The sequence below is a fragment of the Cetorhinus maximus genome, chromosome 11, assembly GCF_964194155.1.
Source record: "Cetorhinus maximus chromosome 11, sCetMax3.hap1.1, whole genome shotgun sequence".
In the NCBI taxonomy this organism is placed as follows: domain Eukaryota; kingdom Metazoa; phylum Chordata; class Chondrichthyes; order Lamniformes; family Cetorhinidae; genus Cetorhinus; species Cetorhinus maximus.
In genome coordinates this window covers 126,063,021-126,077,131 of record NC_135889.1, presented here as the reverse complement: position 1 = coordinate 126,077,131, position 14,111 = coordinate 126,063,021, and the positions used below count along the sequence as shown (strand labels likewise).

The 14,111-nt window shown below is 46.0% G+C and overlaps 1 protein-coding gene across 10 annotated transcripts in view; it reads right to left on the bottom strand.

Moving 5' to 3' along the window:
• Positions 1-14,111, bottom strand: part of tns1b (tensin 1b) — a 662,464-nt gene that overhangs the window by 39,219 nt on the left and 609,134 nt on the right. For all 10 annotated transcript variants that reach the window (XR_013578019.1, XM_078552748.1, XM_078552745.1 and 7 more), the window contains one exon: positions 3,824-4,004. Coding sequence is in view for 9 of the 10 variants with exons in the window: in XM_078552748.1 (XP_078408874.1) it covers positions 3,824-4,004 (181 nt within the window). In the remaining variant the exon portion in view is untranslated. The remainder of the gene's footprint in view (positions 1-3,823; positions 4,005-14,111) is intronic.

Here is a 14,111-nt window from a genome sequence, read left to right as displayed (position 1 = left end):
GGGAATTTTGGAAAATTAAACCGACACATCAACTATCTCACTAACACTTCTTTTATGACCCTAGGATGAAGTCCATCAGGACCCGAGGATTTGTCAACCCATAATTCCAACAATTTACTCAGTACCATTTCCCTGGTGATTGTAACTTTCCTCAGTTCCTCCCCCTATTCCATTTCCTGATTTACAGCTATTCCTGGGATGTTACTCATATCTCCTATTGTAAAATACCTGTTAAATTCATCTGCCATCTCCTTATTTTCCATTATTAATTCCTCAGGCTCACTTTCTATCGGACCAACGCTCATTTTGTTAACTCTTTTCTTTTTATAATATCTATTAAGCAAGCATGCAGGTGCAGCAAGCAGTTAAAAAGGCAAATGGTTTGTTGGCCTTCATTACTCATTACAAGAGGATTTGACTACAGGAGCAAGGATGTCTTACTGCAGCTGGGCTTGGTGAGACCACACCTGGAGTATTGTGTGCAGTTTTGGTCTCCTTACCTAAGGAGGGATATACTTGCCGTAGAGGGAGTGCAGCAAAGGTTCACCAGGCCGATTCCTGAGATGGCAGGATTGTCGTAAGAGGAGAGATTGGGCTGACTAGGCCTGTATTCATTGGAGTTTAGAAGAAATTTCTTCACTCAGAGGGTGATGAACCTGTGGAATTCTCTACCACTTGGCTGTGGAGGCCAAGTCACTTAAAGATCTAAGAAGGAAATGGATTTCTAGGTTCTAAAGACATCAAGGGGTATGGGGAGAGAGTGGAAATATGCTGTTGAAATAGAGGATCAACCATGATCATATTGAATGGCGGAGCAGGCTTGAAGGGCCAAATGACCTACCCCTGCTGCTATTTTCTATGTTTCTATGTTATAGAAACTCTTACTATCTGTCTTTATATTTCCAGCTAGCTTTCTCTCGCAATCTAATTTTTCTGTCCTTATCAATCTTTTGGTCATTCTTTGCTGGTTTTTATATTCTGTCCAATCTTCTGACCTGCCACCTGCACAATTATATGCTTTTTCTTTAAGTTTGATACTATATTTAATTTTTTTAGTTGACCACAGATGGTGGGTCCTCCCCTTGGAATTTTTCTTTCTCGTTGGAGTGTATCTATTCTATGCATTTTGAAATATCCCCTTAAATGTCCACCACTGCATCTCTGTTGACCTTGTCATGAAAATATAATAATTTTCATAATGTTATTGGGATTTATTGAAAAGTAGGAATAGTGGAGTCTGGATTGTTTGTTGTGTGTGGCTCAATTGAATTAAGGACAGCTGGTCTGAAGGCTTTGATGTATCAGAAGAGAAGCTAGGTTTAAAGAACTAAATAAGTAACCATGGCAGAAGCTTTAGAATGTGAGGTGTAAAGAAGAAGTTGCATTTTTATATAAACCAGAGTAGTTTGAATTTCAAAAGAGAGGGTGAAATGTTACACTTAGCCGGAAGGAGCCAAACAGTGTGTTTATTTTTCCCAAAGCTTACTGATGAAATTGGTACTATGAAAGATTTTTTATTATTAGATCAGATAGGTAAAGTCCAAAGACATATTGGAAAATTGGGATTTACATTAAAAGGGAGAAACATGCATTGAGAAGATGAGGTTATGCAAAAGGAGAAGGCATGCTAAAATCTCACAAGTGTGAAAAGTCTCCAGCCTCTCTGTACCAAGCTGCTGCCTATAGGAACCGAAGCTAAGGGAATTCACTGTGAATATCCCTGTCCAGAGTTGTGTGCTTTGCCTGCGTCTGTTAAAATCTATTTTGTTTTTACTGTTGCCTTAATGGAGTGTAACTGGGAGTTAGATTAATTAGGGGAGTTAGGAGTTATCATAGTAGTAATTTGTAGACCTATGTATATGCTTAAAATTATTTTTATTAATAAATGTTCAATTTAGTTTTGTAAAAGAACTCTGAGACTCGGTGGACTTATTACTGCTGCATCTCAAAATAAAAATACAAATTGCAAAACAGTTGTGGCAGTTGTTTCAAGTTTCCCTCTGGGATTTGAGCAGTTTAGCATTTACCATCCACTGTGCCACAACAATCTATTGTTGAACCTAATTTGCCAGTTCACTCCGCTTTCATGCCCTCATAATTGCCCTTATTTAAGTTTAAAATATTAGTCTCTCCCTCAAACTGAATGTAAAATTCAATCAGATTATGATCGCTGCTACCTAGGGCCACCTTCACTATGAAGTTATCAATTAATCCTAACTCGCTGCACAATACCAGGTCTAGTATAGCCTGCTCTCTATGTGGCAACAGATCGTTGTATTCTAATAAACTATCGTGAAAACCTTCTATGAATTCCTCATCTAGGCTACCCTTGCTCATCTGATTTTCCCAGCCTATATGCAGATTAAAATCCACAATGATTATCACCTTTCTGATAAGCTCACATTATTTCTTCCTTTATATCCTGTCCTACTATATGATTACTGTTATGGGGCCTGTACACCACTTCAACAAATTACTTCACACCTTTATCCTCTCTCATCTCTACCCAAACATTTCTACATCCTGCTTCCCTGCAATTAGGTCATCCCTCTCTATTGTGCTAATACCATCATTAACTAATAGAGTGGCCACCACATTTTCCTAGCTTCGTACGCTTCCTAAATGTTATGAACCTCTCAATATTCAGGTCCCAATCAATGTCATTTTTTAAAAATTCATTTATGGGATTTTGGCGTCGTTGGCTGGGCCAGCATTTATTGCCCAACCCTGATTGCCCTTGAGAAGGTGGTGGTGAGCTGCCTTCTTGAACTGCTGCAGTCCATGTGGTGTAGGTACACCCACAGTGCTGTTAGGGAGGGAGTTCCAGATTGTGACCCAGCGACAGTGAAGGAACGGCCGATATATTTCAAAGTCAGGATGGTGAGTGACTTGGAGGGGAACTTCCAGGTGGTCGTGTTCTCATCTATCTGCTGCCCTTGTCCTTCTAGATGGTTGTGGGTTTGGAAGGTGCTGTCGAAGGAGACTTGGTGAATTCCTGCAGTCCATCTTGTACACACTGCTGCTACTGTGCGTCGGTGGTGGAGGAAGTGAATGTTTGTGGATGGGGTGCCAATCAAATGGGCTGCTTTGTCAAGCTTCTTGAGTGTTATGGGAGCAAGAGGGGAGTATTCCAACACACTCCTGACTTGTGCCTTGTAGATGGTGCACAGGCTTTAGGGAGTCAGGAGGTGAGTTACTCACCACAGGATTCCTAGCCTCTGACCTGTTCTTGTAGACACTGTATTCATATAGCTGGTCCATTTCAGTTTCTGCAGCCATATCCAAAGTACTGGCATGTATAGGTGCTGTTTCCATGCTGGCTCATTCCAGACTCTACTCCACACACAGTCTACTTTCATGTAACTCTCTACATCAGACTGTGGGCAGTACTGTTCTCTAGTCCCACATTAACACTTATTCTGACAAACACCCTTATCGTACAGACACAAGACTCCACTGAATGGCAATAAAAAAAATTGCCCTCTAGTTGTCAGAAGTGGCCCATGGTATTGCTGCTTCCAATCAGAAGCAGTGATCAAGCAATTTGGAATCTCACCTTCAGATCTCCCACTGAAGGATCAATCCAGCTCCTGCTGGTGGTTCAGTGTGTGACTACATTTCCTGGTGTGGTACTGAGCCCCACCCCGCTGGAAAGGCCCAGGCTCTTTCCCAGCCTATGCTGAATTAAATTATCTTTCCCAGTGTGGTACTGAGTCTCAGACACAGACAAACAGGCCTGGTATCAAACCGGGGGCCTGACATATATTTATCTCATTTCCCTCTCCACTCTAGCTAGTTGATTAAAGTGAGTTCTTCCCCTCACCTCTCCATTCCAGGTAATGGGCTGCTGCTTGAAATGGGACTCGGGGAAGTGAATGTTGAGGGACAGGGTATGTTCCTGGCTGGGGTCTCCACCACGTAGCTCTGAGGCGTGGGAGGACTTTGCAGATTGCCCCCCCCGACCGCTGCTGTCCTGACAACCGACTCCACGTAACTCCTGGGCTCTGAGGGGAGAAACAGAACAGAAAAGGCAGAAATCAACCGGCTGAACAGGACAAAGAAGAACAAAATGGGAATCAGAATAACAGACTTCTAGAGCCCACAGTAAATATTCTATAGTCGCCTGGATGGATATCATACTCCTGTTAATATTATGCAACAACACACTCTGAGTTGCTGGGTACGACACCTTGTAAATTATATAAAATCACAGCTTCTGTTATTGGGTATAACCCTGTATATATTGTTATGGCCCATGTGCCTTTGGGGAAAAAAACCTATATTTTACGCTGGGCTGATGGTCCTTTGGAGTGGAATTTTCTGGCCCTGCCTGTGGCAGGCGTCATAGTGAGCGGGAGTGGAAAATATCCTGAATCAGAAAAATCGGTTTACCGCTGTTGTAAAAACAGTCTGGGATCATCCGCTCCAGCCGTCAATGGTGAGCCATGTTTCCCACCCACAGCATGTCAGGAACATCACTTCAATACATTTGCCTCTCATTATAAGGACTGCTCACCGGAATCATCCTCCCCACGCTGGATCATCAGGGCACGTCGGCGTGCAATCAGAATGACCTATTTCACAAAGGCATATAAGTGACCTGCACCTGGCAACCTGCACTTTGCATGTGACTTTGAGGTCCATTCGCCTACCTTTCATCGCACAGCACTCAGGGCAACTCAGATTCAGTGCAAGGCTTTGCAGACTCAGCACCACATTGCTTTCAGGCAGGTGCCAGAGGTAAGTCTCTACCTACCAGGCCAGCGGCAAGGCGGGGGTGCCTCGATGGTGAAACTAATAGGTAACACTTGGGCCAAGGCAGCCGAGGACGTTCCACGGATGTGCATCTAATCAGAGATGGCTCAGTTCTGTGTCACCTTCTTCTCTATCACATTAACATCCAGCACTCTCAGTTAGGAATGCTGGCCTGCTTTTATCCTCACCTTACTACACATATGGACCGCCTGAAGATGACAACGTTCAACCACTTGCATGCAAGACATTAAAATGCCTCCTCTTTAAGACACACATTGTACCTTCATGGCCAGTCCTGGCCCTTGCGAACTATAAAATTCTCAGACACCATGAGGCTCTCAAGGTGACGAGTTCTTGCTAATAAAGAGCAGAATTCAGCTTCAGTACATCCTTGCTCCCATCCCATTTCTCCCCTCGACATTGTCTAAAGCCACGATGTGCGTTTTCAGAGCATGGTCAAAGGCTGTACTGAGCACCAAAAATCGCCGTTTGCAACTAACATCACATGTCTCGGTGATGGGACGCACAGCGCTGCATCCCAACATTGTGACGAGAGCCATGTGGCTGCATTACAGACAATTACAGGTTGAGAAATGATCAAAGTATAAGGTTCGATTACCAGGGCAATAATATGGCTGAGAGGGGCAGAATTTCGGCACCTTGAGGTGGCAAGGTGCCCCCACTTATTGGTGAGCTAAGCAGACGTATGTTCAGAAAGTCGGAAACGCGTTCGGCAGACAGGAGCGCACACGAGCTCTGAGTATGGGCTCCTAGCATGAAAACCCTGCCGGATGACAGATGGCACATCAAGGAGAATAATATATGACCCTTCTCCATGTGTAAACACGTCTCTCCTTGTACACCACACCTTCACTCTTCAAGAATGCAGACGAGATTGGAGAACACGGCAGCCTCAATCTTACACAGCCAAGAATAAACATGACATGACCCTGCAAAGCATGTGAATGAGGTTCCTTCCACAAGCGCACTTAACATTAAGGTCGAGGCATCACTGGTGTCGAAATGATCTGTAAAAGGGGCACACACTGTGATGATATGGAAGCACGCTACATAGCTGAGACACCAATGATCTGCAACAAGTGGGCAGAGGCGCCACGGTATCACACCTGACTGACAACACAGCTCATCATAAAAAGGAGGCATACACAAGAGGAGATGTGAAATGGGTGCGATTCTATTTACGTTTGTGAACATTATTACATGTTGTGAACACTCTTGCCACCACTGTGCTACTAGATTTTTTTTAACTTTCCTAACCCTACCGCTACGTCTGGGTGCCTCCCTGACATCCACAGCAGAGGTAGAGGCAGCCTGCTGACCGCTACGTCCTGTTTTCTGTGATGACTTTGGGGAACGGCCTCTGGAGGGCCAAGACCTGGATGGCCCCAGCCTGCTTTGAGTGTCCTGCTGTTGGGCAGGTGAACCCACCCCCTCCCCTCGGCCTGTGGAGCTGGAGGTGATGTGGTTACAGGAAGAGGTGACTGGGATTAGCTGGGCACTCCTGGGGTCATGTGGGTGGATGGCCCCAGGGTGACCAGCTGCTGGTCCTCCCCTCTATGGGTTCCTGAGGGCTCCTCACCAACTCCTGGAAGAGAAGGGGAAGCTGGAGTGAGATGGAGGTGCCTGCCCCCCTCTCGCATGTCTACTGATGGATGCCACTGATGGCAACAGCAACGGAGTGTAGCTTCTGCATGAGCTCAGGACCGATGCCCTGGACCAAGGTCTCCATGGCGGCCGCCATCCTGCCAGTGTTGACCTCGATGCGTGGCATGTCAGCACTATCACCTCAAACTGAATGCAGACAGACTCCTCCATCACCCGTTGCAATCTGAGGAGTGCAGCTGACATCCCTTCCTGATGTCCCCGGGATTTTTTGTTTATTCATTCATGGGATGTGGGGCTTCGCTGGCCGGGCCATCTTTAATTGCCCATCCCTAATTGCCCTTGAGAAGGTGGTGGTGAGCTGCTTTCTTGAGCCGCTGCAGTCCATGTGGTGTAGGTACACCCACAGTGCTGTTAGGGAGGGAGTTACAGGATTTTGACCCAGCGACAGTGAAGGAACGGCGATATATTTCCAAGTCAGGATGGTGAGTGACTTGGAGGGGAACTTCCAGGTGGTGGTGTTCCCATCTATCTGCTGCCCTTGTCCTTCTAGATGGTCGTGGTTGTGGGTTTGAAAGGTGCTGTCAAAGGAGCCTTGGTGAATTCCTGCAATGCATCTTTAGATAGTACACACTGCTGCTACTGTGCATCAGTGGTGGAGGGAGTGAATTTTTGGAAATGTGGTGCCAATCAAGTGGGCTGCTTTGTCTTGGATAGAGTCAAGCTTCTTGGGTGTTGTTGGAGCTGCACTCATCCAGGCAAATGGAGAATATTCAATCGCATTCCTGATTTGTAGACAGGCTTTGTAGAGTCAGGAGGTGAGTTACTCGCCACAGAATTCCCAGCCTCTGACCTGCTCTTGTATTCACAGCCACATTATTTATTTGGCTGGTCTGGTTCAGTTTCTGGCCAATGGTAAACCCCCAGGATGCTGATAGTGGGGGATTTAGTGATGGTAATGCCATTGAACATCAAGGGGCGATGGTTGGATTCTCTCTTGTTGGAGATGTTTATTGCCTGATGCTTGTGTGGTGCGAATGTTAATTTCCACTTGTCATCCCCAAGCCTGGATATTGTCCAGGTCTTGCTGCATCTGGACATGGACTGTTTCAGTATCTGAGGAGTTGCGAACATTGTGCAATCAACAGCGAACATCCCCACTTCTGACCTTATGATGGAAGGAAGGTCATTGATGAAGCAGCTGAAGATGGTTGGACCTAGGACACCACTCCGAGGAACTCCTGCAGTGATGTCCTGGAGCTGAGATGGTTGACCTCCAACAACCACAATCATCTTCCTTTGTTCTAGGTGTTACTCTAAACATCAGAGAGTGATTCACCCTGATTCCCATTGACTCCAGTTTTGCTAGGGCTCCCTGATGCCACACTCTGTCAAATGCAGCCTTGATGTCAAGGGCGGTCACTCTCACCTCACCTCGGGAGTTCAGCTCTTTTGTCCATGTTTGAGCCAAGGCTGTAATGAGGTCAGGAGCTGAGTGGCCCAGATGGAACCCAAACTGGGCATCAGGGAGCAGGTTATTGCTAAGCAAGTGCCGCTTGATAGCACTGTTGATGACCCCTTCCATTACTTTACTAATGATCGAGATTAGACTGATGGGGCGGTAATTGGCCAGGTTGGATTTGTCCTGCTTTTTGTGTACAAGACATACCTGGGCAATTTTCCACATAGCCAGGTAGATGCCAGTGTTATAGCTGTACTGGAACAGCTTGGCTAGGTGCACGGCAAGTTCTGGAGCACAAGTCTTCAGTACTATTGCCAGAATATTGTCAGGGCCCACAGCCTTTGCAGTATCCAGTGCCTTCAGCCATTTCTTGATATCACGTGGAGTGAATTGAATTAGCTGAGAACTGGCATCTGTGATGCTGGGGACCTCCGGAGGAGGCCGAGATGGATCATCCACTCGGCACTTCTAGCTGAAGATTGTTGCAAAGATTGTTATCTTTTACACTGATGTGCTGGGCTCCTCCATCATTGAGGACGGGGATATTTGTGGAGCCTCCTCCTCTAACTGATTGTTGCTGCCACCAACTGATTTAGAATCAGGTTTGAGGGCTCGTTATCTGAGTGGACTCAGCAGAATCCTAACCTCCAGCGCTCCTGGGAGTGCCGGCGACCTTGGATATCCCTTCCTCCACTTGCTGTGGGCCAGGCTGTGTGCAGTGCTCACCAGATTGTGACCCTGAATCTACTCTAGAACTAGATCCCACCGAGATGTGTGTCTCTGCACTGGTGGAGGGTGTGGGTGAGCGCTGTGACGGGTCTTCTGCTGAGGTGTCCTCAGGATCCTCACCCGAGGCCATCGGGTGCTTGGCTGAGGTTCCTATGAAAGAAAGGAGAGATAATTAGTGCATGGCAAGCGACTCAAAAACAGGACCATACACTCACAGTGTGGTTGCCTGAGGGATGAGCTAGTGCAGGAAGCTGTGTTAGGGTGGGTGTTTTTTTTGTTGACCTCAGCGTCACCGCAGGATGGTCCATGTCCTCTCTGGCAGCTCGATGGCTCGGTTTTCGAACTGAGAGAAGACCTTGAGTTCTGCCATTCCACCCCCTGCGTCTGGGACCTCGTCCTGTGATTGTGTGCGATCTCATCCTGCATAAAGACTAATGGAGAGAGTATGAGCAGGCCGAATGCCAGGGCAGATGATAAGGGTGCCTGGCACATGTGGGTAGTGAGGGGGGCCATGGACAGGACAAGGACTCAATCTCCAGAGGAGATGAGCCCAGATGGAGATGTGAGGGTGTGTGTGAGAGAGTGAGTGGTGTTGCCCTTTGAGCTGGCAGTGAGTGAGATGCCAGTGAATGTGTGATGGGCTTGTGAGTTGAGAGTGATGAGATGGTTGACTTACCCTGGTGGCACAGGTGAGATTCATCCTCTTTCTGAACTGGGTGCCTGCCCTCTCCTGTGCAGCGTTGGCACTGACCACCACTGCCAGCACCTCCCAAGCCGGAGTGGTGAACTTGTTGCCGTCCAGAGCGAGGGTAGAGGACATCACGGTGGGGTCTCAACTGCGTCCAAAAGGCGCGCCAGTGAGGTGTCACTGAATTTGGGAGCTGGCGTCTTCTTGGCTGTTGGGGCCCAGTCTTCAGTGGAGCAGTCCTGGGCTGCCGAAATTGATGAATGCTGTGCATGGCTGCACTTTAAAATGGCACCTGAAATAAGGAAGTGGAGTGAAGGCAGGCAAATCAGAAGCCGCCTGCTAGTGATCCGGCGTGTTTCCCGTCTGTCCATATATAATAAGATGTGAAGAATGCAAAAACCTGCCATTGCAGCCAACAGGTCAAACACCGATTTTCCCATCCACCACCACACTTAGTGCACTGAGGGGAAAATTCTGCCCTAGGTTTCTTTGTAAGATGATTTCTCGTAAAAGACAACTTGCTTCTAGTAACTGATCATGTTCCCCAAGCTGCCGGGGGAATAAATAATGTTAACAATAAGGTAAACAAGAATGTAATTACAGATGGAGTAGTAGATTCCTGGTTGCCAAATTCGCTGATGACACAAAGATAGGAAAGTAAGTTGTGTGGAGGGCATAAGGAGGTTACAAACAGATATAGATAGATTAAGTGAGTGGCCAAAGATCTGGCAGATGAAGTGAATATAATATGGGCAAATGTGAAATTGTCCATTTTGGCAGGAAGAAAAAAAGAGAAGCATATTACCTAAATGGTGAGAGATTTCAGAGGTCTGAGGTGCAGCGGGATCTGGGTGTCCTAGAGCAAGAATCATAAAAAGCTAGTATACAGGTACAGCAAGTAATTAGGAAAGCTAATAGAATGTTATCATTTATTGTGAGGTGAATTGAATACAAAAGTAGGAAGGTTATGCTTCAGTTGTACAGGGCACTGGTGAGACCACATCTGGTGTACTGTGTAGAATATTGGTCACCTTATTTAAGGAAGGATGTAAATGCATTGGTAGCAGTTCAGAGAAGGTTTACCAGACTAATACCTGGAATGGGCGGGTTGTCAGACTAGGCTTGTATCTGCTGGAGTTTAGAAGAGTAAGAGGCGACTTGATTGAAACATATAAGATCCTGAGGGGACTTAACAGGGTGGATGTGGAGAGGATGTTTCCTCTTGTGAAGAACCTAGAACTAGGGGGTCACTGTTTAAAAATAAGGGGCACTCATTTAAAATAGAGATTAAGCGACAGTTTTTCTCTCAGAGGGCCATGAGTCTTTGGAACTCTCTTCCTGAAAAGGTGCGGGAAGCAGAGTTTGAATATTTTTAAGGCAGCGGTGGATAGGCTCTTGGTAATCAAGGGAGTGATAGGTTATTGGTGGTAGGCAAGATTCAGGTTTGAGGTTACTATCTGATCAGCCATGATCTTATTAAATGGTGGAGCAAGCTCAAGGAGCCAAATGGCCTGCTCCTGCTCCTTGTTCATATGCTCGTATGTACATAACTGCATATACCACTATATATGTGATATAATAACAGCGTGTGTGACTGGGTATAGCACTCCTGTCTATATTAGATAATAACACACCATGTGTTGCTGGGAATAACACTGTATATATTATATAACAGACTGTACATAACTGCATATAACACTATATGTATATTACATATTAACACATTGTGCATTACTGGATATAACTGCGCTGTAGAGACAGGGTGAAGACAGGACATGCCCCCTTTTCATGGCACTAGCTGCCTTTTGGTAAGTTTAATGGGCCAGTGTGAATGTTACTGAATGGGTGAATGGGTTTTGTGGTAATGTGGATAGTTGGGTGAGGTAAGTGGTAGATGGGTAGGGTGGTGAGATAGTATGTGGATAAGTTGGTAGTTGGGTAAAGTGGCAGGCAGGTAGTGTGGTAGGGTGACAGGATGGTTGGGTGACAGGATGGTTGGGTGGCAGGTGGCTGAGGTGGTGGCTGGGTCAGGGGTAGTTGGGTCTGGTCTGGGGAGACTAGTATGGTTGGATTTGGCTGGGCGGTTGAGGGGTGCAGTCAGGAGGTTAGGTGAGTAGTCGGGGAGAAACATGGGGTAGTTGGGTGCTCAGGGTGGAGTCAGGGTGTCAGTCTGAGTGACTGAGCTGTCAGTTCTGGAGTTATCCAGGAGTTAGACTAAGTTCTCTCTCTTTCACATTTCCTGGATAACTATCCACGTAAATATCATGGAACTATCTGAAGTCTCTGACTCTAGCTTACAGCCAGAGATATTCACGAAGGGTCCCTGGGAGCAGGAGAAATGCCCATCAGAAGTTAAAACTTCCCAGGCAATTCCCTTTGAGGCCAGTACATCAGGGCTTCTGCAGGGTCTCGGAGCACATTTTGAGTCATGCATCCACTCTCCAACAATACAGAGACTGGAAGATCTGGGCCTATATAACACACCATATGTTACTGGGTATAACACTGTATGTATTCTATGATAACAGTGTGGCTTACTGAGTATAACACTATATATTCTATAATAATGGTGTGGTTTACTGGGTATAATACTGTATATTTTCTATAATAGGGTGTGTTACTGGGTATAACACTATATACATTCTATAATAATGATGTGTGTTACTGAGTATAACACTATATATTCTATAACAACAGTATGTGTTACTAGGTATAACACACCAACCTCTTACACTGTATCAGTGATACAGTCACTATCTTGTTGGAATGTGGTATGTTCCACTGATCTCATGTCCTAGTGACTAGTTATCACCGTACTGGACTCAACGTTGTAGTGGTATATCCTGTTAAGCAATCTCCCAGTATGGAACAGGGAGAATCCAGACAGCGTCAGGGAGGGAGGGTGGGGAAGGCAGGCTGGGGAAATGGAAACCATAAACCTCAGGTAAACTCAGAGCTTGACATTTCTGAGAGTGTGACCACTCAGCTGCAGGTTGACAGAGATGGTTAACCGGACTGTGTTGATCCTGGAATCCAAAGAAGCACTCAATCTGTGTCCAGACCAATTTCAAATGATTCCAGGCTAGAGGTGCTCATGTGGCGACATCGAGTGTCATCCACATATCCACAACCGGGTACTCGGGTACTGCTAGAATGGGATCGGGGCTTCTGCAATCAGCGTGTTGTGATCCTGGGATAGTTATCAAGAAACATCGGGAACAAGCTATTTCCTAAGGGATCTCTGTAGCACAGCATCAGGTTGCAAGGCTCTTCCAATATAAGGTTCTGGAAGACTATGGGAAATGAGTAATAGGAGGCAGACCTACACAATGTCTCAAGTTACAGGAACATCTAAAAGCTCCTGGCCTCCTCCCATCCATTACCAATTGTTACTGCGATCTCAAAGGGCAGCACACATCATGTGATGAATAGCTAATTAAATGGTTCTAAAGTGATTCTCATTGAATTAAAAAAGATGCTATCAGAAAAGAGAGGGAGATAGAAAGAGACAATAGGAGAGGCAGTCATAGACAGAGAGGGAGAGAGACAAGACAGAGAGAATAGAAGGAGAGACAGTCATATATGACAGAGAGATATAGGCCAGAAAAGAGAAAGAAACGGGGGTGGGGGGAAACAGATCGAGAGAGGACAGGTGAGAGACCCAAAGAGAGTGCGAGAGAATCAGAATGAGCAACTAACAATTGGAAGGAGAGACAGAGCAGAGGGAGAGTGACAAATAGAGGAAGAGAGAGACAATGTGAGAAAGAGACAGCGAGCACAACTAACAATGAAAAAGCAAGACAGAGCAGAGGAAGAGAAACAACCAATTAGCTAGAAAGAGGAGCAGAACGAGAGCAGAGAAAGAGACACAGAAACAAAGACAGGGTGACAGAAATCAATTAATGAAGGTGGAGGAGAAAGAGAGAGAGGGAGAGAAACAGTGAGATGGAAAGATAGAGACAGTCACCTACATACCAATTCCTGTCAGGCTCCAATTGTGAGGTATCTGTAAGTGAAATGTTAAATCCACCGGAGCCAAATACAAGCAGCATCGTGTAGCCTCTTCCCTAGGAATCACTGTCCTTCTGAGCTCGTGAAAGCTTGCTCCCACAGGTCTGGAAAATTTAAGAAAGCCCTCTTCCCTTCACTCGCTTACACCCCTCTCCCTCTCGCTGTCCCACAAGCACAACTAGGCAGAATCCACTGACTGAATCCAGATGCCAATGACTCTCATCCCTCCTGTCGAGTGAGTTCCACAATTGTGTGAAGTACATGGACTAAAATTGTAACAGAAAAGCAACAATGCAAAACATTTTCCCATGAAGAGATGTCTCCATTCAGTGAAACTTGATCACCATCCCTCGGCGGAACTGTAGAATAATTTATTCAATTATTGCTGCATATTTTGTGCCTTGCTTTGGCTACATCAAGCCTGTTCATGGTCCAATAGTCTGTTGATTAACTTTGCCCTAATTTCAGCAAGTACACTGGTTGCCTTGTCTTCAGTTCTGCAGTGTTCTCCTGGGCCTAAATGCTTCCTCATGCAATACAGAGAGATAGGGAGAGGAGAGGGAGAGAGGGAGAGATGCATGTAGAATTCAAATAGCACAAGACGGAATGGAAGAGTCCAGAGCCCTGGACACAGTTGCTTTGACTAAAATTTGCTCTAAAATGATGATGGGCATGGAGCCTGGCGGAAAACACCGGAACAATTCTCCACTCTGTCTTGTTTCTATGTGGCTGGCTCTCTCTGCAGCTCAGCTTGGCAGTTTTCATTTCTAATGGGCATGTTCAGTTTACCTCGTTCTATTTGCGACAAAGGCTTTCCATGTAACTGAGAGCTGGGTTTCTTAC